Consider the following 27,747-nt stretch of genomic DNA (forward strand, 5'->3'; position numbering starts at 1 on the left):
GAGCATTCCTTTGCATTTAACGTGACACAGGTGTGGTGGGAGGAGGTATTTAAACCCCATACGGACATGCATTTCCTTGGAGCCTTCCTGACTGCTGGAGGTAGAATCCTCACAGCATTGACTGTACCTCTGGCAGGAATATCTTGGATTTGGCTTGCCATGGAACTGCATCGCTGAGTTTAACCTCAATACATCTTCATTATGGGCAAGTATCTACTCCTTGTGTGTTTTGTATCTTTGGTTTTGTATTGGTGTGATCTCTGATGGACTGTATTTATATTCATAGCCTCCTGAGGAACCATGTTTATGGGGAAACGCGTCGAGGCAAACAAAAGGCGAAATCACCAGGAGTACCATCTCTTTATATAACGGTGTATTTATGCACAAAAGGACTGCCACATCATTGCCAACAGCAACTTTTACCTATCCACTGAAGTGGGATGGTCAATTGATCATATACTATCTATAGGAATACTGCTGAGTATTGGCTTTAATTGAGCTTGGTGATTTTGTTTGTATCAAACCATTACTATGTGATGTAAATTATCTGCCATAGATTATATTTAGGATTCCTTGGTCTGCCCCTGATATTCAGGAACAGACCTTGAGGTTATCCCGCTTGTTACGGTTGTGAAGAGATCACTTCAGGTTTTTGGCTATGTACAGCATTTTATTATTAATAAATTTTGCACTTTGGGAATAAAAGAATTTTCTTAAATTATTTCTCTGTAAATACTCTAACCTCATCCGTGGGCGCTTCCTTCCCCAGATTAAGCCTCGGAAAATAGAATTTATTTTATAAAACCTATTTTGTGGTTGCCACACCGGGGCGGTATGGAGCACATAGAGCAGTTGGTGCATTAGTATCATTTTAGCTAAGTTGACTCTCCCCACCACCGTAAGGTACAGTTTGGACCAGGCCAGAATCTTTTGTTTGAACTTAAGTAAAAGGGGGTCGAGATTAAGCCGTTCATACTCAGTCAGTTTATTGGGATATCATAATTCCCAGATATTTAAACTCTGACACCACCTGTACCGGAGCACAAGTCACCACTACATTGGAGGGCGTTTCATCTAGTGGCATCAAAACCGATTTGTCCCAATTTATCGTGAGCCCTGATATCCTTCCAAAGTTAGATATGACCCTCATAACCACCTCCAAGGAACTCCCTGCATCTCCCAGAAACAATAATAAATCGTCCGCATATAAGGCCACTTTCTCCACACTCCCATATCGGTAACCCACTACACCAGGATCCCGCCGCATCACCGCCGCCAGTGGTTCGATAGCGATAGCAAATAACAGGGGGGGACAGTGGGCACCCCTGCCTTGTGCCCCTATAGAGAGAAAATCTATCTGACATGCTGCCATTTGCCCTAATTCTTGCCGTAGGAGCAGAGTACAACAGTTGTACTCACCTAATATACACTTCCCCAAACCCCATTGATCGCATCGTAGCCCGTAGGTACCCCCACTCTACGCTGTCAAAAACTTTGGCCGCGTCTAGGGAGAGAATAACCCGCCTCCCCTTATTTTCCGCCGGTATCTGCATATTCAGGTACAGTCTTCTAAGATTAGTTGCCGTGGATTTGTTGGGCATAAACCCTGCTTGATCTGGGTGTATTAGGGATGTAATGACTTTGGGGAGCCTATTTGCAAGCATCTTAGCCAGGAGCTTTACATTTACCGTCACTAGTGAAATCTGTCTGTAAGAGGCTGGCAAACCCGGGTCTTTGCGTTCTTTAGGGAGTAGCACAATTATTGCCTCCTGCATAGACGGCATCAGCTCCCATGGCAAATATTTTAAGGGGATTGATTAGGCCAGTGTGACCCATTTTTTAGCTTTTGCATTAAAATGCCAGTCAAACATTGGAACCAACAGGGCCGCCTGATGATATTCGCGTATGTCTGGAAGTTAAATGAGCCCCATATGCGTCACCAGCATTCAATGTTTTGGGGGGGTAATGGCTTTCATATCATAGCATTTCTGTATGCAAGGTGTCGATTCGTATTGAATTGAAAATGCCCTACAACTTTGTAATTCACTTTTTTTCTCTATCTCTTTTAGTTTTCGAAATAAAAATGCTAACTCCGTTGTCTTTTACCAGGTAGCGCTATAGGTGGTTTCATCGCGTAGCGCATGGCTACTTTACTATACCTAGACACCACTTCTATGCCTATAGCTGCCGCCATGCTCAAGTTAATGGCAGTGGACACGATATGAGTGGACACACTGTGTAGATCAGAGTAAAACCCCCTCAGCTCTTCTAAGATTTCTGTTGGGTTGCTCACCCCCCCTCCTCCCCGCCGCCTCAAACAGGAAATGAACGTTGTATTGTTACGAGGGTGTAAGAGATGGGAGAAAGATCTGCCACATTTGTTAGAGTGCTGGTAAAGAAAACGCTTATGATTACGATACCTAAGATATTTTAATTCAAAAGAGTCCTAAGTTCCTCCCTACATTTTGTAAGTTCTGCCAGTGTTTCCCTCGTCTGACTACTCTTGTGTGCTGTTTCTAGCTTATGTATCTGGTATAACAGATCCTTCATTTGGATGGTCTTAATTTTCTTGATACGTGCCCCATGCTTTATCAGCACCCCTCTAATCACACATTTGAAGGCCTCCCACTGCAGAGGCAACAAAGTGGGATCCGATTCGTGAGTGGACATGAAGGCCCCGACAGAGTCTCTAATATCATTCATGCAGATTAGGTCCTTAAGAAAATTATCATTTAGCCTCCACGTCCACTCCCGTCTCCAACCATCTGGGGGAGAAAAAGCCAAAAAGATAGGGGCATGATTGGACCACACAAAGCTGCGAATCATAGGGTTCAGTCGCCAAGCTAAAATGCAGTGACTAACCAAAAATAGATCTATGTGGCTATATGAGTCATGAGGGCTGAAATAGAAATATAGTCCCTACCCGTACGCTGCGTACCACGCCACACGTCAGTCAATTGCATCTGATATGTATATCCCGCTTCAGAGAGGTCAGTCGCTTCAAAGCAATGGCGCTCCTTCCAGCCGATGTGTCTACTGAGGGATTCAAAGATAAATTAAAATCCCCCCCAATACCACTATTCCCTCCGCAAACTCAGATAGTACCTGCAGAAAAGCCCTGCATGCCTGTGCCTGCCCCACATTAAGAGCGTACCACCCTGCAACTGTATACACTGTATCAGATATCTGGAGCTTAACAATGACATATCTACCTTCTGTATCTTGTTTTGTGTCAATAAGAGAGTGTGGCAAGCTTCTATGTATGGTCAGCGACACCCCCCTAGACCGAGATTCTGTGTTGGTGCTGTGGAACCACTTTACATAGTTACGATCCCTCAGATTGGGGACGTGACCCACTTTTGAAGTGTGTTTCCTGAAGAAGCAATATGTGAACCTTCTGCTTGTGCATTTCAGTTAGTATTTTGGACCGTTTTTGTGGCTTATTGAACTCCTTCGTATTGCTATGACAGGGCCCCCTACCTGTCACCAGGAAGACCCAGAATGCCCTCCCTGACTGACGCGACTCCAAACTCAGCTGAGATCCATAGGCGCCCCTCTCTGAATCCTCTGAGGCACTATAGCATGTGGGTCACCCCCGGGAGCCTCCTGAGGCAAGAACGGCCAGTCCTGGACTGTTCCCGGTTGTAATTTGGAGGGCTGCTGTAAATGCTGGTATGCCACCAGGGTGACTAAAGGACATTCACTCTTCCCGCCCTGCGGACTCTCAAGCGGAATGGATATCCCAAAGTATACGGTATATTTAGCTGACGTAAAATGTCCTATAGAGGTCTCAGGGCCTTACTCTTCTGAAGAGTCCACCTTGACAAGTCCGGAAAAATATGGATCTTTCATCCTTGGTGGAGTATATTCTCAGACAGCCGAGCTTGAGCCATTATGTTATCTTTAAGTCAGTACATGTGTACTTTGCATATAACGTTTCTGGGATACTCTGGATCCAGCGCTATAGGGCCCAGTGCTCTATGTACCTTATCTAGCTCCAGAGGAGAATCCACAGGAACTTGCAGGATGTTATTGAAAATATGGTATAAAGTCTCATCCAGGGCTGCGTGTTCAATCGACTCAGGGAGGCCACTCACCCTAATATTATTGCACCGATTTCTGTTTTCTACATCGTCCAGCATGTCAGTCAGATTCTGAAGCTGCATAGTATGGGATGCAATGCCAGTCTCCTGGTCTGTTACTTTAGCCGACAATGACTGTACGGACGATTCCACTGCTGTGACCCTTTCTCCCATCTGCAGCACTTCATCCCTGAGTCTAGATAATTCAGCTTTATATGAACTCTCCAACCTGGATATATACTGCTCCATGTGTTCCTTTGTGGGGATATTTTTGATATGCGCTTTCAGCTCCCCAATGTCCCGCCATATCTGGCTGATGTCTTAGCCAGCTTGTGCCCCCTCCTGGCTATTGGTTTTTGAGATGCCAGTGTTTTGGGTGTTTTTGTTATAGGATGCTGTGCCTGTTAGCATATTGGGAGACAGGACCGAGGGTGTCTTGGTCTGTATGCCCCCCTCCTTGTCTGGTCTGGGCTCTCTGGCTGCCACATCGCCGCCTCCTCCCCCCAGTCGCCTCACCTCAGAGTCTGCTCTGTGCCTTCCCCACGCTTTCTTTCTGACCGCTGGGCCCCGGGATCTCAGCGCCATCTTGCTCTCCCAGCGCGGGTGCAGGAGCCGTCCCCCTTTCACAGGACCGGCCAGCACTCACCGCTCCACGGGCTGTTTCTGTGGTCGCCACCGCCGCTGCTGCAGGCACTGCTTCCTCCTTCCAAAGCTGCCGCTGTCTGCTTGCAGAGAGCGCAGTTGCTCATGGATGTGTTGGCCATCTTAGGAGTGTGTCCCGCCGGAGCCGTCCTCACCATAAATCGCCGTAGGTTCTGAGCCAAGGTACTTGGGCGGGATGAGGCGAGCTGGGGGTCTCCCTTCTTTCTCCTATTGCCCAGTCGCCGTGAAAGGTTCCTGCAGTGGTACTCTGAGGTGGTGAATCACCGCGGCAGCGTCGGAGCTGATCAAGCACACGTCTGTATCCCTCCATGGCCAGGCCATGCCCCCCCGAATGTCAGTTTATGCTGCAGTACAATGAGCAGGGGATTTATATAAATCCATCCACTGTGCTTGTACTGTACCACACAGCTCTTTGGATGCAGCAAAAACGCACTGCGTGCAGTGACGTAGCTACTGCTTTTGCCACCCGGGGCGGTTGTTAAATTTGCCGCCCCCCTCCGTTGGCCGTCGATAATCCAGAAACATTAAAAAATCCGGAAAGCCATTAAAATATTTATTTTTTATGGAACTACAATCAAAGATCTAATTGTAGACTGCTGCTATTAGTCCTAGACTTTCACCTTTTTACATACATATATGTAGGCCTATTATACACACACACAGCTCTGCTGCATACATACAGACACACACAGCTCTACTGCATACATACATACACACAGCTCTGCTGCATAATGCAAACACACACACACTCAACTCTTCTGCATAACATACAGACAGACACAACTCTGCTGCATACAGACAGACAGACACACACATCTCTCCTGCATACATACAGACACAGCTCTACTGCATACATACAGACACACACAACTTTGCTGCATACATACAGACAGACACACGCAACTCTGCTGCATACAGACACACACACAACTCTGCTGCATACAGACACACACACAACTCTGCTGCATACAGACACACACAACTCTGCTGCATACAGACAGGCACACACAACTCTGCTGCATACAGACAGACACACAACTCTGCTGCTTACAGACACAAACAACTCTGCTGAATACAGACACAAACAACTCTGCTGCATACAGACATACACAACTCTGCTGCATACAGACACACACAACTCTGCTGCATACAGACACACACAACTCTGCTGCATACAGACACACACAACTCTGCTGCATACAGACACACACAACTCTGCTGCATACAGACACACACAACTCTGCTGCATACAGACACACACAACTCTGCTGCATACAGACACACACAACTCTGCTGCATACAGACAGGCACACACAACTCTGCTGCATACAGACAGACACAACTCTGCTGCATACAGACACACACAACTCTGCTGCATACAGACACACACAACTCTGCTGCATACAGACACACACAACTCTGCTGCATACAGACACACACAACTCTGCTGCATACAGACACACACAACTCTGCTGCATACAGACAGACACACACAACTCTGCTGCATATAGACACACACACAACTCTGCTGCATATATACAGACACACACAACTCTGCTGCATACATACAGACACACACAACTCTGCTGCATACATACAGACACACACAACTCTGCTGCATACATAGACACACACAGCTCTACTGCAAACATACAGTACAGACCAAAGGTTTGGACACACCATCTCATTCAAAGAGTTTTCTTTATTTTCATGACTCTGAAAATTGTAGATTCACTTTGAAGGCATCAAAACTATGAATTAACACATGTGGAATGAAATACTTAAAGTGTGAAACTGAAAATATGTCTTATATTCTTGGTTCTTCAAAGTAGCCACCTTTTTGCTTTGATTACTGCTTTGCACACTCTTGGCATTCTCTTGATGAGCTTCAAGAGGTAGTCACCGGAAATGGTTTTCCAACAGTCTTGAAGGAGTTCCCTTTTGCCTTCACTCTGCGGTCCAGCTCACACCAAACCATCTCGATTGGGTTCAGGTCTGGTGACTGTGGAGGCCAGGTCATCTGGCGTAGCACCTCATCACTCTCCTTTGTCAAATAGCCCTTACACAGCCTGGAGGTGTGTTTGGGGTCATTGTCCTGTTGAAAAATAAATGATGGTCCAACTAAACGCAAATCGGATGGAATAGCATGCTGCTGCAAGATGCTGTGGTAGCCATGCTAGTTTAGTATGCCTTCAATTTTGAATAAATCCCCATCAGTGTCACCAGCAAAGCATCCCCACACCTCCTCCTCCATGCTTCATCGTGGGAACCAGGCATGTAGAGTCCATCCGTTCACTTTTTCTACAAAGACATGGTGGTTGTATCCAAAGATCTCAAATTTGGACTCATCAGACCAAAGCACAGATTTCCACTGGTCTAATGTCCATTATTTGTGTTCTTTAGCTCAAACAAGTCTCTTCTGCTTGTTGCCTGTACTTAGCAATGGTTTCCTAGCAGCTATTTTACCATGAAGGCCTGTTACACAAACTCTCCTCTTAATAGTGGATCTAGAGATGAGAAGGTGTGTCCAAACTTATGGTCTGTACTGTACATACATACATACATACAGACACACACAACTTTGCTGCACATATAGACACACACGCGACTGTTTGGGGCCCACACACGCGGCTCCGGGGGGGGGGAGCCCATATAGCTCACTGGGGCCCATAAAGCGGGTGGCTGGTAGGGAACATACATGTCGAGTGGGGGGAGGGGTGTAGCACATACCGTTCGGTCACGGAGGAGAAGGGGCCAACACAGCGCCAGAGAGAAGCGCTGTGCTGGGGGTCGCTGGCTGGCACTGCCGTCTCCTTCATCTGTGGGACTGAGCAGGCCGCGCGGTAGCTCCGCCCACAGATGAACCAGGAGGACGCTGTGGTCTGCGCGCCCTAAAGGGACGGCAGCCATAGTTTCCTGCCAAGGACTGTGGTTCTCGGATCTCGGCCCAAGAGCAGCAGCACTGAAGGCGAGTGGCCAAAATGCCGCCCCCCTGACAAGTGCCGCCCGCATATAAAATATGTACAATATAAAAAGGGAGGCAGCACTCCAAAATAGATGCAAAAAAGTGTGGATTGTAATTTGCCTGTGTGGCAACTGCTTGCAAAAGGTTCTGTGATCCTTAAATTCTTAATTCTTTATACTATAACAATTGGATTTGTTTTTTTTATGTTGAATTTTTTTGTGTGTATAATATTTAAAAAGTGTTTTAATTGGTTAACATTTTCCATAAACTTAAAAACCATCATTACCAGACAATGTCATGATTTTTTACTCCCAATATAATTGAATATAATCTTTCCAAATAAGCAGCTAAATGTATAGCTACAGAAAGGTGACATGGAGTTGATTAGTACTGTAGTGCTTTGAATCTTCATACTCCTAGTGATATTTTCACCATTTCATATAGAACATTGTGTTTTTCTCGTAGCCACCAGAGGACATTTGTGCTGGAAGTCATGGGGAGACATTGTGGGTAAGGACATCATTTTCGTACATTTCATTCTTCTGTAACATCCTATTATTTGCTCACTATTTGTGCTCTATTTGTGCCTATTTTTATCATGTGTACCTTGTGTAATACTCTGTGAAGTTGGAGCATATGATCTTTGTATTTTGAGGTAATCTCTGACGCTCCTTGACCCGCATTATACAGTTAAGTGACAATATGACAGCGACATTGTGTATATACTGAACAAAAATATAAACACACTTGTTTTTGCTCCCATTTTTCATGAGCTGAACTCTAGGATCTAAGACTTTTTCTATGTACATAAAATGCCTTTTTCTGTCAAATATTGTTCAAAAATGTGTCTAAATCTGTTAGGCTGCTTTCACTCATCCGTTTTTTGCAGTGCGGCTCAATCCAGCTCAAAAACCTATGCAACGGAAACGGCGAAAAAAACTGATCCGTTGCATAAGTTTTTCCATGCGGCTCGTCCGTTTTTTGACAGATGTGGCTTGATACTGAACATGCGCAGTGCAAAAAACATGCGATTTTTGCCGCAGGACACCGCATCCGGCGTCCATAGGCTTGCATTGTAAATCGCCGCACAAAAAAACGGTCGAGGCAACGTTCCATCCGGCCGCCGCATGGGCTAAATATGCCGCATACGGAAAAAAACGGATGCAACGCAAGGTCATGTGGCACAATACGGCACTAATGCAAGTCTATGCGGAAAAAACCGCAACCGGCGGCAAAAAAAACGGTTGCGTTTTTTCAGCAAAGCGCCGTATTGTGCCGCTCAGCAAAAACCGGATGTGTGAAAGCAGCCTCAGTGAGCACTTCTCCTTTGCTGCGATACTCCTCAAGTGTACAATATCAAGATGCTGATTAGACGGCATGATTGCACAGGTGTGCTCAGGGTGGCCACTCTAAAATGGGCAGTTTTACAGTACTGGTGAGGTCCTGGGGGAATAGAACAGTCAGTATCTGCTGGGACCACCATTTGCCTCACACAGTGCAACACATCTCCTTCATATAGAGTTGATCAGGTTGTTGATTGTGGCCTGTTGAATGCTGTTCCACTTCTCTTCAATGGCTGTGGAAAGTTGCTTGATATTGGCAGGAACTTGAACACTGTATAGTATAGATCGATCCAGAGCATCCCAAACATGCTCAATGGGTGACCTGTTCACGGAGTATGCTGCCATGCAAGAACTGGGATGTTTTCAGCTTCCAGGAATTGTGCAGAGATCCTTACAACATGGAGCCGTGTACTATCATGCTGCAGTATGAGGTGATGGTCGTGGATGAATAGCACAAGAATGGGCCTCACGATCTCATCGAAGTATCTCTGTACATTCAAAATGGCATCAATAAAATGCACCTGTGTTCGTTTTCCATAACATACGCCTGCCCATATCATAACCACCCGCCACATGAGCCACTAGATTCACAACATTGACATCAGTAAAGCGCTCACCCATATGAATCCATACATGCAGTCTGCCATCTGCCCTGTACAGAGAAAACCGGGAAACATCCTTGGAGAACACCTCTACAACATGCCAGATGCTATAGAATGTGAGCATTTGCCCACTCAAGTCAGTTACGACGACAAACTGCAGTCGTGTGGAGACCCCGATAAGGATGACGAGCAGCAGATGAGCTTCCCAGAGATGGTTTCTGACAGTTTGTGCAGAAATTCTTTGGTTATGCACCGATTATTGCAGCAGCTGTCTGGGTGGCTGGTCTCAGAAGATCTTGGAGGTGAACATGCTGGATGTTGAGGTGCTGATTAGACATGATCTGCAGTTCTGAGGAGGTTTAAATATAGTGCCAAATTCTCTGAAACACCTTTGGAGATGGCTAGAGAAATTAACATTTGTGAATAATAGTTCAGATAAAAAAGCCTTTTGTGATGTAGAAAAACTCTTAGATCTTTCAGTTCAGCTCATGAAAAATGGGAGCAAAAACAAAGGTGGTGTGTTTTTTGTTTTTTTTTAACAATTTTTTTATTTTAAGAAAATGTTTCAGTCAAATACAGATAACTTTGTTCCTGTTACAATTCCATGGTATTTGCAAGACATTGAAGCAACATCTTGTAACAAAACATATAACTTGGTAGGCGAGAGCTATAACTGCAGTGATACCTAAAAAGTATTAGGCATTAACATATGAATAATGCTTGGACTCATCGGGGCACGCATCTTCTTGGTTGGGACTCCAGAAGGTGAGCATGGAGTATAGCCATAAGGATGGTAAAAAATATCAAGAGTAGGGTGTAAAATGTAAAGTGAAGCTTTAATACCTTAGAGCAGGGGTGGGCAATTAATTTTCCCATGGGGCCGCATGAGAAGTTGGGATGGTTTTAGAGGGCCGGACTAATATAATTAAATATAAAATAAAATAAAATAAATATATATATATATTTATAAAATATCTTTATAAAATCTTTGTATAAAGATATTGTATAAAGATATGTAATCTTTATAAAATCTCTTTGTAAAATATCTTTACTGTACGAGCAGTGAGACTATGGAACTCTCTGCCGCATGATGTTGTAATGAGTGATTCACTACTAACATTTAAGCAGAGCCTGGATGCCTTTCTTGAAAAATTTAATATTACCAGTTATGTATATTAGATTTTATGACAGGGTATTGATCCAGGGAACTAGTCTGATTGCCAGATGTGGAGTCAGGAAGGAAATTTTTTCCCCATTGGAACTTGTTTGCCACATTGGGGTTTTTTTTTGCCTTCCTCTGGATCAACATGTTAGGCTACGGGTTGAACTAGATGGACTTAGAGTCTCCCTTCAACCTTAAAAACTATGATACTATGATACTATGATACATACACACAATGTATACATACATACACACACGATCCCCATATACTACATCACTACACCTACCACATACTACATCTGTAATATACTTCCCTATACACTACACCTGTAATAAACTACCTATATATACTGTACCACTATATACTACATCACTACACCCCTATATACACCTGTAATATACTACATCACTATATACTACACCTGTAATAAACTGCACCACTACATCACTATATGGTACACCTGTGATAACCTACATCACTACACCCCTATATACTACACTTGTATTATACTACATCACTACACCCCTATATAGACCTGTATTATACTACACCCCTATATAAACCTGTATTATACTACACCCCTATGTAGACCTGTATTATACTACACCACTACACCCCTATATACACCTGTATTATACTGCACCACTATATACACCTGTATTATACTACACCACTATATACACCTGTATTATACTACACCACTATATACACCTGTATTATACTACACCCCTATATACACCTGTATTATACTACACCACTATATACACCTGTATTATACTAAACCACTATATACACCTGTATTATACTACACCACTATATACACCTGTATTATATTACACCACTATATACACCTGTATTATACTACACCACTATATACACCTGTATTATACTACACCACTATATACACCTGTATTATACTACACCACTATATACACCTGTATTATACTACACCACTATATACACCTGTATTATACTACACCACTACACCACTATATACACCTGTATTATACTACACCACTATATACACCTGTATTATACTACACCACTATATACACCTGTATTATACTACACCACTATATACACCTGTATTATACTACACCACTATATACACCTGTATTATACTACACCACTATATACACCTGTAATATACTACATCACTATATACTACACCTGTAATAAACTGCACCACTACATCACTATATAGTACACCTGTGATAACCTACATCACTACACCCCTATATACACTTGTATTATACTACACCCCTATATACACCTGTATTATACTACACCCCTATATTCACCTGTATTATACTACACCCCTATATACACCTGTATTATACTACACCCCTATATACACCTGTATTATACTACACCACTATATACACCTGTATTATACTACACCACTATATACACCTGTATTATACTAAACCACTATATACACCTGTATTATACTACACCACTATATACACCTGTATTATATTACACCACTATATACACCTGTATTATACTACACCACTATATACACCTGTATTATACTACACCACTATATACACCTGTATTATACTACACCAGTATATACACCTGTATTATACTACACCACTATATACACCTGTATTATACTACACCACTACACCACTATATACACCTGTATTATACTACACCACTATATACACCTGTATTATACTACACCACTATATACACCTGTATTATACTACACCACTATATACACCTGTATTATACTACACCACTATATACACCTGTATTATACTACACCACTATATACACCTGTATTATACTACACCACTATATACACCTGTATTATACTACACCACTATATACACCTGTATTATACTACACCACTATATACACCTGTATTATACTACACCACTATATACACCTGTATTATACTACACCACTATATACACCTGTATTATACTACACCACTATATACACCTGTATTATACTACACCACTATATACACCTGTATTATACTACACCACTATATACACCTGTAATATACTACATCACTATATACTACACCTGTAATAAACTGCACCACTACATCACTATATAGTACACCTGTGATAACCTACATCACTACACCCCTATATACACTTGTATTATACTACACCCCTATATACACCTGTATTATACTACACCCCTATATTCACCTGTATTATACTACACCCCTATATACACCTGTATTATACTACACCCCTATATACACCTGTATTATACTACACCACTATATACACCTGTATTATACTACACCACTATATACACCTGTATTATACTAGCTCCGGACAACAGGTCAGATTGCCCTCATCAGTGACCGGCCAGCAAGGACGCCCTAAGCCAGGCGGGCCGGTCACAGAGAGTAGGCGGGCCGGATGTGGCCCGCGGGCCGCCCCTTGTCCAGGTCTGCCTTAGAGCATGGGTCCCCAATTCCAGTCCTCAAGGGCCGCCAACAGTGCATGTTTTCAGGATTTCCTTAGTATTGCACATGTGATAATTTAATCACCTGCACAGTTGATGATTCCAACACCCATGCAATGCTAAGGAAATCCTGAAAACATGCACTGTTGGCGGCCCTCGAGGACTGGAGTTGGGGAACCCTGCCTTAGAGCGATGAAAGTTAAGCCATTGCGTGACCCACTACTTGGTCTGTATATTGTACCTATTAGATCAGGGATCCCAGTTTGCTTTAAAAGTAGGCTGTCTATGTGTCTCCCAGCTAGATGGCTCCTATAATCTGTATAACGCATGAACTTTTTCCTCTCAGTCCTGAAGAGGTGTTGTATTTTTGTTGTTTTTTTGTTTTTTACTTTGTACTTCCTGTATTTTTTTTTTATTGTGTGTGCAATAACTTTTTTTTTCTGGCATTGCCTTTATGCCTTTATAGGCTTGTTAACCCCTTTACTACCTAATGATATTTAATTTTTGCACTTTAATTTTTTCCTCCCTTAAAAGAGCCATAACTTATTTATTCTCCCATCTGCATAGCTATATTAGGCCTTTGTTTTTTGGGATAAGTTCTGTTTTTCATTGACCTCATTCATTTTAACATGTGACGCACTGGAAAGTGATAAACAAATTCCAAGTGTGATGAAAGTGCAAAAAATGTGCAGTTTCATAATTTTTTTTTTTTTTTTTAAATTTTCATGTTCACCATATCACCATATGGTAAAGCTGACCTGGCAATATGTTTCTCTAGGTTAGTATGAATTCGCAGACACCAAACATGTATAGTTTTGTTTTTTTTTTTAAGTGGCGAAAATTCCAAAATTCGTAAGAAATATAATTTTGCTTGTGTCGCCATTTTCTGAGATCCTAACTAGTAATCTACATGTCAGATTCCTTTTTACTTTCATAGGTATTTGGCATTAGTGTCAGCTTTAGCATCTGGGGCTGACTGGCTTTTTATCCCAGAATGTCCTCCTGAAGAAGGCTGGGAAGATGTCATGTGTGCAAGGCTCGGGGAGGTAAGTATTAGATTTGATAGAAATTAGACATGCTATTATAGTGAAATGGGGTGTTTGTGTGTCATTGTCTAAGTTAGTGTACGCTCACATGAGCGTGAAAATCGGACGAGTGCAATGCGAGAAATTCTCGCATTGCACTCTGACCAATGTTAGGCAATGAGGTTGAGCTGTTGGTCAGCTTTTCTCGCATCCAGATTCTGGATGCGAGAAAAGCGACAGCATGCTGCGTTTTGCTGCTACCGCCGTATCTCTCGCACCCATTCAAGTGAATGGATGCGAGAGATACATCGGACTGCACTCGGATGTTATCCCAGTGCAGTGCGATATACGCACAGGCTGACAGTGGAGGAGATGGGGGGATTAACCCCTCCCTCTCCTCCTCAGCGCCCGCACACAGCTTCACAGCTGTGACCCGATCGCAAGATCGGGTTACAGTCGCATGACACTCGGCTCAGGCTCACAGCAGAGCCTGAGCCAGGGGGCATTAGCATATCGCATCCGATGCTCTCGCATCGGATGCCATACGCTCGTGTGAGTCCAGCCTTAAAGGGACCCTGACAGCTCGAAATCTGGTGCAATGAAGGTGTTTAGTGTTATAGAGCAGAGTAGCTGAATGGATTATATATGACGTCCCTGGTCATTATCTGCTGGAAACTTCCAGAATACCGTCCATGTAGCATTTGCTGTATTTGTTTGGAGAAGTCATATGTAACACATTCAGTATGCTTCAAAGACATTACTAAATAGAGGATTGCCGATAGTGTAAAATTGAGTGAAGACACAGATCTTCAAGCTTTCCATTCACAGAAGCATTGTCAGCTGGCGTCAGTTTTTCTCAGCTAGAAGTCCTGGACGAAACCATTAACACCATCACGCCGCAGACAATTTCCGTTTCAGTTTTTATTTTTTCCTCGCCTTCCTCCGAGAGACAAATGATTTATTTTTCTGTATATAGCAGTGTGAGGGCTTGTTTTTTGCTGGACGACTTGTACTTTTCAGCAACTCCATCCATCATTTGATGTACTGGAAAGTAGGTAAAAAATTCCAAATATTGCGAAATAGCAAAAAAAGCACAATTCAGCAATTTTTTATTTATTTTCATAGTTCTTTATGTGGTAAAAATAAACTTGGGATATGATTCTCAAAGGCAATTGGATTACGGCAATTCCAAACATGTATAGTGTTTGTTTTATTAAAGGGAACCTGTCAGCAGAAATTTCGCCCAAAACCTAAAAGATTCCCCCTCTGCAGCTCCTGGGCTGCATTCTAGAAAGGTCCCTGTTATTATTGTGCCCCATGTGAGACCAAAATAAAGACTTTATAAAGTGGTACCTTTTTGTATTCAGATACTGTAAATGTGACACGGGGGCGGGCTTTCTGGCATCCCTTATTCTGCCTCCTGGTCCTGTATGCCGCCCCAATCACTCCTTTCCATAGCTGATGCACCGCCCACTGCTCCAGCCATCCCCGCGCATGCCCAGTGCCAGTCTCACGGGACAAACCTCACCAGCGGTCACACTGTGCTAAGGCTGGATGCTAGACTGTATGGGCTGCTTCCAGGGATGACGTCCCTTTTGTCACGTGATAGGGGCGTGTTCAAAATACTATCACGTGACAAAAGGGACGTCATCCCTGGAAGCAGCCCATACAGTCTAGCATCCAGCCTGAGCACAGTGTGACCGCTGGTGAGGTTTGCGCGCTCACGAGATTATGGGTGGGTACTTGCTGATAACAATCACAGCCCCGCCCATAATCACTTGCCTGCGCACACGTCACCAGCGGTCACACTGCTCAGTCCCGTGAGACTGGCACTGGGCATGCGCGGGGATGGCTGGAGCAGTGGGCGGTGCATCAGCTATGGAAAGGAGCGATTGGGGCGGCATACAGGACCAAGAGGCAGAATAAGGGACGCCAGAAAGCCCGCCCCCGTGTCACATTTACAGTATCTGAATACAAAAAGGTACCACTTTATAAAGTCTTTATTTTGGTCTCACATGGGGCACAATAATAACAGGGACCTTTCTAGAATGCAGCCCAGGAGCTGCGGAGGGGGAATCTTTTAGGTTTTGGGCGAAATTTCTGCTGACAGGTTCCCTTTAAGTGGTGGAAAAAAGTCGTTCGAGCCGTAAGGGTTTCAGTTTTCTGGATGTGGGGCAGTGCCTGCTTTTTGCACTTTGAGCCCGTGTTTTTATTGATACCATTGTGGGTAGATGCAATGTTTTTCTTTGCCTTTTATTACCTTATTTTGAGCTGTTGGGTTGGCTGAAAAAATGCAATTCTGACGCTTTGATTTTTTTTTGTTATGCCACTGACCAATCGGTTAATTTATTTTATATTTTGATATATCTGACTTTTATGAATGTAGCTATTCCACATATATCTATTTTTTTTTCTAAATTTTTAACAGGACAAAACAAAGGTGATTTGCACTTTTATATTTTCCTTTTTAATATTTTATAAAACTTTATTTTTTAAAATTGTATTTGTTAGTCCCCTTAGGGATCATCTTATCTCTTGTGCTATATGCAGCAATACCACAGTATTGCTACATATAGCAAAAATCAAAGTCTCCTATGAACACCAACCACGAGCTGGCTTCAATGGTGTATAGTCATGACTAATACGGGGGTTTTCAGCAGACTCATGACTGTCACGGCAACCCATCGGCTTCCTATGATGGGTGGTTTAATAAATTTGCAAATCTTTCTACGTTACTGTTTTTTTTTATGTCAAGATGGGGTTCAGAGTGTACATTAATGAGAAAAAAAATAACTTTTTTTGAATTTACCAAATGGATGCAATGAAACAAAGAGTGAACATTTTAAAGGGGTCTGAATACTTTCCATACCCACTGTATATTTGTGTTTAGTGTGTTTAATGAGTATTCTCTTTTTGTTGTTGTTGCCTATTAAAGAGAATCATCTGTCACCAGGTTTTTGCTACTCCATTTGATGGCAGAACCCTTATTTGAAGCATTGAATTACTTACTTTACTGGGTGTTGTAGTTTTAATTTGCTTTTTTTCTGCTGCAGAGCTATCAGTTGTCTGAATGTTGAGCTTTGTGTAACCCTGCCCACACCTCTGATTGTCTTTCTGACTTTGTACAGTGTATACACAAAGCTGCCAATCATTGGTGAGGGCGGGGTTAGACTACCTGGTAGTCGGCCAAGTAGTCCTCTAGTGATAATCTTCTGCTAAGCAGACAAGAAGCTGACACTTGCTAGGATCACAGTCTCTCTCTACAGTATGCTGATATTACATTACTTAGATTAAGTAGTAAAATCTGGTGACAAATTCCCTTTAATCAAAACTCGCAGTTACATTTATTGGCCATACAATTACTGTTTTATATTTATTTTTCTAGTAGTATAATAAAGCTCCAATATCTCCAGCAGGGTCAGACATATAATTGGTGCAACCTCTTCAGCTAAAAATAGGGCCAATTCGTTAGGGGCTCACTGTGATGCTCAAAGCAGTTTCCCACTATCAGGTCAAGGGCAAAAACTAATATACTTCATAGCTCAGAAATACTGGTTGATTGTAATTAAATGCATTATAATGAGTCTGTCCATCCCCAATCTCCAGATAGGAGCATTAATACCATTCTTGGGCTGCAGTTGGCCACAAAATAATATGGTCGAACGGAAAAAAGCATAAAAATGACTTTAGTGCTCACAACTCTGTACACTGCCAAGCATTTGCTGAAATTGAGCATCATTACACCCTGAAGTAATGGAGACATGTTTCCTAGAGTGATAAACATTTGGTCATGGGAAAGACAAATCTGGCTATTTTTTTCTTTCTACAGTCTCGTAGTCGAGGTTCAAGGCTAAACATCATTATAATCGCTGAAGGAGCAATTAATTGCAAAGGGGAACCAATTTCTTCTAATTATGTGAAAGAGGTATGTTGTTTAATCCTCTTCTTTTTATTGGTTTAAAGAATAGAAATGTTGATGGTCTGTATAATTGTATATATTAATTCTGGCAGCGCTTAGCAGCTTTACAACTGATTGTAGGAACTTGAATAAATGGTCAAATAACGTGACGGTATGTGAATAACTGTATTCACAACTGGGCTGTTAGTCTTGTCGTCTTCTCTGTAGAAGTTTATTTATGTTTCTTGTGGTCATTAGAGACGTTGTTGTAAGCCATGTAAATACTGTTTTGGAGGAGATAGTTAATTTTTTAATTAATATACTTCCCTATATGATTAATGGTGCCATTTGTTCAACAAATAAGCATTCACATCTGCAAAACACGTTCTGGAAATCACAAAATGGTGCAGACCAATTAATCAAAAACAAAATACTGTATTTATCGCAGCTAAAACACTATGTAGTATAACAACAACCATAGTTATAAACCAGACTAATGTCATATGAGGAGTGTGCACAAAAGGCTAGCAAATTAATGAAGGGATAGTGGGGTATCTGTCTTTGCAAGCCAACAATATATTTCAATTAGGCTTATGGATAATGGGCAGGAAAGGACTGAATAGGGGACTAAATACTCCCTCCATTTCTCCTACCTACCATACTTTTTTGGATTTGCACTCCCCTCACGTGACATTGGTCTGGTTTATAACTATAATTGTTATTAAACTACTGCATAGTTTTTTTTTTTTCGCATTTTGGTTTTAACTGTGATTTACAAAGTACTGTATTTTGTTTTAGATGTTTGATTAATTGGTTTGTAGTATACTATTCCTCTATTTCTCTATTCTATATATGGTCTTTCCAAATCTCAAAATGGAAAGGATCATAAAGTATAATGCAATAAAAAAAAGACTTTGTCATTGCAAAAATGTTGTAAGCAGCCGTTTCTTGCTAGGCTCAGATATGAAGTAGAGGATGAGCTAATAACTAGTGATGAGCGAGCACTACCATGCTTTGCCCTCGTAGCCAGCAATTGGATGCTCAAATAGGCGCGACATGTATACGGAGTAGGCCTCTGGATGAAAACTCGCACTCCAGAAAACTTCATACGCTACAAATTCATGTTAAGAACCTACAACACTGCCCTTCAACTCGCCAAGCAGACTTACTTCACCACTCTGATCTCCTTGCTGTCCATAAATCTGAAAAAGCTCTCTGACATCTTTCACTTCCTCCTTAGCCCCAATGTACAGACCCCCATCACAGACCTTTATGCTAATGATCTGGCCTCCTATTTCGCAGAGATAATAGAAAACATCCGCTGAGAGATCAGCTCCCGGCCACCAAGCGTGGTGAATCCCATCCCTCCCCACATCCCGCCGGCTCACTTTCCACATTTGATCCAGTTACAGAAGAAGTAGTCTCCAGGCTTTTCTTTTCTTCTCGTGCTACCACTTGCACTACTGATCCCTTCTACTCACACCTACTCCAGTCTCTCTCTCTCCTGTCATCACTACTCGCCTAACTACAATCTTCAATCTCTCTCTCAAGGCTCCGTTACACGCTACGATATATCGGGCGATATGTCGTCGGGGTCACGGATTCCGTGACGCACATCCGGCATCGTTTGACATATCGTAGCGCGTGACAGCTACGAGCGACTGTTAACAAGCAAAAATACTCACCTTATCGTTGCTCGTTGACACGTCGTTCATTTTCAAAATATCGGTCACATTCCTGGATGCAGGTTGTTCGTCGTTCCTGAGGCAGCACACATCGCTCCTTGTGACACCCCTGGAACGACGAACACAGCTTACTTGCGTCCCGCCGGCAATGAGGAAGGAAGGAGGTGGGCGGGATGTTACGTCCCGCTAATCTCCGTCCCTCTGCTTCTATTGGGTGGCCGCTGTTTGACGTCGCTGTGACGCCGAACATCCCTCCCCCTTCAGGAAGAGGATGTTTGCCGCCCACAGCGAGGTCGTTCAGGAGGTAAGTACGTGTGACAGGGGTGATCGACTTTGTGCGACACGGGCAACAAATTGCCCGTCACGCACAAACGATGGGGGCGGGTACGATCGCACATGCGATCGCACGATAAATCGACGCGTGTAACGGGGCCTTTACTCTCTTCTGGTATCTTCCCTTCCTGTCTGACACTCTATCATTGCTCCATTATTAAAAAAAACAAACAACCTTTTTTTGACCCATCCTGCACAAGCAACTACAGACAAGTCTCCAATCTCCCCTTCATCTCCAATTTCTTGGAGTACCTGGTCTACTCCCGCCTCACCTGTTAGCTCTCCATTCTCTCTCTTCTAGATCCTTTACAATCTGGCTTCTGCACCTTACACTCGACAGAAACTACCCTCATCAAAGTGACCAATGACCTCTTGACAGTAAAACGTTATGGTAACTACTTTTTGCTTATCCTTCTTGACCTCTCTGCAGCCTTCGACACTGTCGACCATCACCTCCTTCTCTCTATGCTCCATTCAGTCTGCCTAAAGGACACCACACTCTCCTGGTTCTCTTCATATATTTCTGGTCTCTCATTCAGTGTATCATTTGCAGGCTCCACATCTTCTCCTCTTCCTCTCCCTGTTTTGGTCCCTCTAGGTTCAGTCCTTGGCCCTCTTCTTTTCTCTCTCTATACTGCCCCATATGGATACACCATCAGCAAATTTGGCTTCCAGTCCCATCTTTATGCTGATGACACACAACTATACACTGTGCAGAATTATTAGGCAAATTGTATTTTAGAGGATTTTTTTATTATTGATCAACAACTATATTCTCAATCAACCCAAAAGACTCATAAATATCAAAGATTAATATTTTTGGAAGTTGGAGCTGGGTGTTTTTAGATTTGGCTATGTTAGGAGGATATCTGTTTGTGCAGGTAACTATTACTGTGCAGAATTATTAGGCAACTTAATAAAAACCAAATATATTCCCATCTCACTTGTTTATTTTCCCCAGGTAAACCAATATAACTGCACAAAATTTAGAAATAAACATTTCTGACATGCAAAAACAAACCCCCCAAAAATTAGTGACCAATATAATCACCTTTATTTATGATGACACTCGGCAGCCTACCATCCATAGATTGTCAGTTGCTTGATCTGTTTCCGATCAACATTGCGTGTAGCAGCCACCACAGCCTCCCAGACACTGTTCCGAGAAGTGTACTGGTTTCCCTCCCTGTAGATCTTACATTTTATGAGGGACCACAGATTCTCTATGGGGTTCAGATCAGGTGAACAAAGGGGCCATGTCATTATTTTTTAATCTTTTAGACCTTTACTGGCCAGCCACGCTGTGGAGTAGTTGGATGCATGTGATGGAGCATTGTCCTGCATGAAAATCATGAGTTTCTTGAACGATACCGACTACTTCCTGTACCACTGCTTGAAGAAGTTGTCTTCCAGAAACTGGCAGTAGGTCTGGGAGTTGAGCTTCACTCCATCCTCAACTCGAAAAGGTCTCACAAGTTCATCTTTGAGGATACCAGCCCATACCAGTACCCCACCTTCACCTTGATCGCTTCTGAGTCGGAGTGGAGCTCTCTGCCCTTTACTGATCCAGCCTCTGGCCCATCCATCTGGCCCATCAAGAGTCACTCTCATTTCATTATTCCATAAAACCTTTGAAAACTCAGTCTTAAGATATTTCTTGGCCCAGTCTTGACGTTTTATTTTAGGTTTCTTGTTCAAAGGTGGGTCGTGTTTCAGCCTTCCTTACCTTGGTCATGTCCCGGAGTATGGCACACCTTGTGCTTCTTGATACTCCAGTAAGGTTGCAGCTCTGACGTATGGCAAAACTGGTGGCAAAAGGCATCTTGGCATTATTTTGCGCATTTTTTGCCCAACACGCTTCTTGCGAGCCTGTTGCCTATTTGCCATGAAACGCTTGATTGTTCGGTGATCACGCTTCAAAAGTTTGGCAATTTTAAGACTGCTGCATCCCTTTGCAAGACATCTCACAATTTTGGACTTTTTAGAGCCCGTCAAACCTCTCATCTGACCCATTTTGCCAAAGGAAAGGAAGTTGCCTAATGATTAAGCACACTTTAAGTAGGGTGTTGATGTCTTTACACCACTCCCCTCCTCATTACAGAGATGCACATCATCTGATTTACTTAATTGGTAGTTGGCTCTCAAGCCTATACAGCTTGGAGTAGGACAACATGTATAAAAATTATCATGTGATCAAAATACTCATTTGCCTAATAATTCTACACACAGTGTACACCTCATCCTCTGACCTCACCACCATGGTACTACAGAACACCAGTGACTCTGTCTGCAGTTTCCAACATCATGGCCGCTCTCTATCTGAAACTTAACCTTTCCAAAGCTGAACTACTTCCACTCTCTCTGTCTTTTAACCTTCCTAAACCTGACATCTCCCTCTATGTGTGCGGCATCATAACTCCTAGGTCGCATCCTCATTGTCTGGGTGTTATACACCAATCTCTCCTTCACCTTCTATATATAATCTCTTGTCCGCTCCTGTCGTTTTCTCCTAAAGACCATCTCTAGAATCTTCCCCTTCCTCACCATAGAAACTACAAAAACCCTCACCGTGGCCCTGATCCTCTGCTGCCTTGATTACTGTAATTCTCTATTAATTGGCCTCCCCTTCACTAGACTTTCTCCTCTACAGTCCACTCTTAACGCTGCAGCCAGGGTCACCTATCTGGCTAATCTTTACTACAACGCTTCCTCTCTGTGCCAGTCATTGCACTGGCTGCCCATACATTATAGGATCCAATTCAAATTGCTTGTTCTCACCCACAAAGCTCTCCACAGTGCGGCACCCCCCTACATTTCCACCCTCATCTCTGTCTATCACCCTACCTGTTCTCTACGCTCCTCAAACGACTTTCGACTAACATCCACACTAATCCGAACCTCCCACTTCTGACTCCAAGACGTCTGCCGAGATGCACCAATGTTCTACCCTAAGATACTAGGGCGATCCACAACTTTCACAGCTTCAGGCGCTCCCTAAAAACACATCTTCTTAAGCCCGTTTTGCACGCTACAATATATCTTACGATGTGTCGGCGGGGTCACGTCGTAAGTGACACACATCCGGCATCGTAAGGTACATTGTAGTGTGTGACGGGTACGTGCGATTGCGATTGAACGTTAAAACGTTCATCGCATGCACATCGTTCAATTCCTAACAATTGAACGTCAGATTGTTCATCGTACCCGGGGTAGCACAGATCGCTGTGTGTGACACCCCGCGAACGATGAACAGATCTTACCTGCGTCCTGCGGCTCCCGGCCAGCAATGCGGAAGAAAGGAGGTGGGCGGGATGTTTACGGTCCCGCTCATCTCCGCCCTTCCGCTTCTATTGGCCGGCTGCTGCGTGACGTCGATGTGACGCCGAAAGTCCCTCCCACTCCAGGAAGTGGACGTTCGCTGCCCACATCGAGGTCGTATGGACGGGTAAGTTCGTGTGACGAGGGTTAATCGTTTGTGCGGCACATTCAACAAATTGAACGTACCGCACATACGATGGGGGCGGTTACGATCGCATACGATATTGTATGCGAAATCGTAACATGTAAAGCAGGCTTTAGGGTGGCCTATCACACTCCCTGATCAAATTCATTTCAGAGTCCCTCCACTACTTCTCAAAACATAACTGTCCGTCAAACTCCACTGTACCCAAAAGCATCACGGAGATTGGCTGACGACTGGTTCATGCAGCCTTTGTCTATCCCCATTTCTTTGAGATGCCTGGATTGACATTGTAAATAAGCACTTGTACCTTGTCCCCTCCACACCACCTCATTGTAGGTTGTAAGCTCTTACGAGCAGGGTTGTCTTTATTTCTGGTCTAATTATTGTATTTTCTATAACTGTTACATGCTTGTATATGAACCTCTGAATTGTAAAGCGCTGCAGAATATGTTGGCTCTTCAGAAATAAAAAATATTATTATAATGGAAGTCAAGTAAGCTGAGTGTGGTAGTGCTGGCTCATCACTAATATGAGAACATGGGATTAGGGTGTCTGTCAGCACAAAATAACTGTTTAAACAACGTGCGCCCTTGGCATAGCCAACTTTTGTTTTTTGTAGTTGTCTCAACCCCTTTCATCCTTGATTGACAGCTGTTTTTACAAAAGTTAGAGGAGTGTGAGAACTGAAGAGAAAAACAATAAGGTGCAAAGATCTGGTTGGCCATCAAGATGGTGCACTGCGCCTGTGCTCGGCATGAACAGTCGTACTGTGCTGACAACTACTCTTCAGTTCAGCCTGTTTCCCAGATGGTTATGGTGTCCTCATATACATGAGGTTGTTTTTCTGTCTCAGCGAAATTGTAATGTTTTGGACAGTGGGTGTTTTTAAACTTTGTCTGCTGTCAACTTTCTTTACTGGAGGTGGCATTGTTTAGATCCACAAAAACAAAACACAGAATAGAAAATAACCTAAACAGAATTAAAAAAAACCCCTAAGAAACATTTTTTTTTTCTGTGTGATCTTACACAGAAGAATAAGCAACATCATCCATATCCAATGCCTTTTTGCTTTTGGTCTGTCATAGAAAAAACATTGTGGGTCTTTGTAAAGTTTGATAAAAACCCAAACATATAATGAAGTACTGAAACATTGCTGTTCCCTTTCAGTATTTTTGCATGTAACAACAGATCTGTGTCAAAACTGAGGTGTAGAAGATCAGTGACAAGATGAAGGTTTTCCTTTTGAAGATTTGAATTTAGTCACCATAAAAGTATCTGACACAGAACACTACAGTTAGATATGATTGTGGCGCCCTGGACAAGCCAGGACGTCACAGGTACTGCAACAACACACCCCACACCCCGGTTAGGAACACCTAAGTCAGACACAAATCCTTGTTGCCTCCCTCCAGGGGCTGATGTCCACACCAGGTGGGGCGGAGCCAGGTGGTTGGCTCCACCCACCGAGGAGTTCACAGTCCTGGAGGCGGGAAAAGCAAGGAGTTGAGTTAGGGAAGTCAAAGTGCGAGGAAGTGGTAGTAGAGGAGCAGACTGACCGTGGCCCGGGCACCTGACAGCAAGGTTGGCAGACGGTGGTGACCGTCTGCCGGAGGGGCCGATTGACGCACAACCGTAAGGACCGGGGACGGGCGGTGGCCCGCCGGTACCGAACCGGGGAGCGAAGAGAAGCCAGCACCATCCGGCAGGGCCTACGGACCCCGACCAGGCTAGGAGTCGCCGTAAAACCAGTCAAATCCGTCAGCGACGGGAACCTCCGGGATTTCCCAGCAGTAAAGACCCGACTGAAGGCAACCGTCCAAACCGTGAGGGAGATAAAGCTACCGCCAGAGCTAGAGTTCCCAGGGCCAGAGCCTGCGGGCAACGGAAGGGCTCCCTTAGCCCGCTCCCTAGCGGTATGTTGGCTATCAGTGGGAAGCCATTGGGGCCGAGAACAGAACACCGGTGCAGGGAGAGACAGTTACCGCCAACCTACCGGGAGTGACCGCCGCAGCTGTCTGTGGGACTCGTCCATCCAGCCGTTTGTTTTACCAGAGACTCCGTGTGCACTACTGGCTGAGTAAGTACCACCGTGCCGTCTGGCACTGCGCTGCCCCGCGACCCTGCACCCGGCCAGGCCCCCGCAACCCACCTTCCGACCTCCACCAGCGGGCCCCGGGACCACCAAAAACCCCCCTACCCACGGAGGGGAGAAAACATCTCAGCTGCTCCCTGTCAACGCTGCCGGGATCCCCGTACAGAGCAGCGGTGGTGTCCCAACCTCACCACAAACCGTGGGTGGCGTCACGGACAATATCCCTAAACCAAACCACCCCTTTCACTCTCGGGCGCCGCTCGAGTCCCCGGGATCCGGCCCACCGCTCGAGCCACCGACCGAGCGAGCAGCAGCAGCAGCCGGACCCGAGCAGTGGGTGAGCGCAGCGCCCTCCCCGCCCGCGACAACTTGGCGTCACGAACAGGATCTTACCACTCTGCCGTCTGGTAGAGGTGCGCCTTGTGTCCCGCCGGAGGTGTCCGGCCGAAAATTTTCGGAAGCCGCCATATTGGGCGCGAAAAGTCCCCCCTCGAGCGTCTTCCCGAGCAGTGCAGGCGCAAAAGCCGAAGCTCCGCCCCTGAAGAGGAGGTGCCGGAAAGACACCAAGGGGGGACGGAAACAAGATGTTGGCGCCCGACGAAGCCGCTGGGGGAGCGGTGGACGTAGCCGCAGACGTGCCGGCAGATGGAAATGGGCCCGGCTGTGCTCTGGCCGCAGGAGCGGGGGGAGCCACGGCCCTTGCCCTTGCTCAGGTGATGCCGTTCTCCTTGCCCTATGTGCCCGGAGCTACCTGGCTGCCGCAGTACGACGGGAAACCTGATACCTTGCAAGTCTTCCGGAAAAAGCTTAGCCCGCTTTTAGAACTGTACCCCCTGACTGAGAAGCAGCGTGCAGCGGTAGTGCTGGGGCAGCTAACCGGCGCAGCTGAGCAGGAGACGGAGACCTGGGCTGAGGAGGATCGGTCCTCTGTGGCCACTATCTTCAAGAAGCTACAGGTTGCCTTTGAAATTCGCACCGGGGCTGAGCTGCGAATGCAGTTTTACCAATGCCGACAGCGGCCTACCAACAGTATCAGAGACTATACCCTGCGTCTACAAACTTCTCTCCAGACGTTGAAGCGGGTGGACCCCATCAATGATGCTGATAGTAACAAAATGCTGGTAGAGCAATTCGTGCAGAGGATGAGATCCCCGGAGGACCGCAAACAGCTGCGTCTGTGGGCCTTAGAGCACCCTGATGTGGACTTTGCCGTGTTGAAAGAACGGGCCATTAAGGCTCTGCAGCCCCTGGCATCCGAAGTCCCGGAAGCGGCCCCGTGGCCGGCTGAGACGGCTCCCATCGTGGTAGCTCCTTCTCTGGCTGCCCAGGTCCGTCGTATGGATGGAGACCTCGCCAAGATCCTCGCCGCACTGCAGCCTCCAACGAGGTCCAGGCCCTTGGGGGGGTTACAGCTCGCCGATCGTCCCGAAGATGTTCCCTGGATGCAGTGGAGAAGGGCTACTGACCCGCGGTATGGACCTCTGATATGCTACAAGTGCAGCAAGTCCGGTCACTACTCCCGACGGTGTCCGTTAAACGAACAACCCCTGGGGCCAAGGGCCAATCCTCAGGAGTAGAACCCAGTGCCCCCCACCCCCGACTGGCGGGACCGGTTCATCGGGGCCCACCCCATCATCCCTCTGGCTGTGGACGGCGTCCCGCTGATGGCGCTCCTGGACACTGGATCTCAGGTAACCACGATACCGTATACACTGTATCAACGTTATTGGGGGAAGGATGAACTTGCCCCTCCAGATAGCAGCATGACATTGATTGCCGCTGATGGCCTCCCTTTGACCCAAGTGGGGTACAAACATGTGGCTATGACTGTGGGGCGAATCGAGCTACAACACCAAGGGATGGTCATGATAAGGAATAACCCAAGCGATCATGATCCAAAGGTGGTGCTAGGAACGAATGTAATCGAGCATTGCATGAGTGAGGTGCTGACCCTACTACAACAGCTGGCCGCCACCACAGCGGGAGGTCGACAAAGG

At 44.8% G+C, this 27,747-nt stretch overlaps 1 protein-coding gene across 5 annotated transcripts in view; it reads left to right on the forward strand.

Annotated features, from left to right (window-relative positions):
• PFKL (phosphofructokinase, liver type) overlaps window positions 1–27,747 on the forward strand; it is a 300,427-nt gene that overhangs the window by 135,337 nt on the left and 137,343 nt on the right. For all 5 annotated transcript variants that reach the window (XM_075317821.1, XM_075317820.1, XM_075317822.1 and 2 more), the window contains 3 exons: window positions 8,176–8,220; window positions 14,192–14,300; window positions 18,109–18,204. In XM_075317821.1, coding sequence (XP_075173936.1) covers window positions 8,176–8,220; window positions 14,192–14,300; window positions 18,109–18,204 — 250 coding nt within the window. The remainder of the gene's footprint in view (window positions 1–8,175; window positions 8,221–14,191; window positions 14,301–18,108; window positions 18,205–27,747) is intronic.

Source organism: Anomaloglossus baeobatrachus, chromosome 7 (assembly GCF_048569485.1).
Source record: "Anomaloglossus baeobatrachus isolate aAnoBae1 chromosome 7, aAnoBae1.hap1, whole genome shotgun sequence".
Classification (NCBI taxonomy): domain Eukaryota; kingdom Metazoa; phylum Chordata; class Amphibia; order Anura; family Aromobatidae; genus Anomaloglossus; species Anomaloglossus baeobatrachus.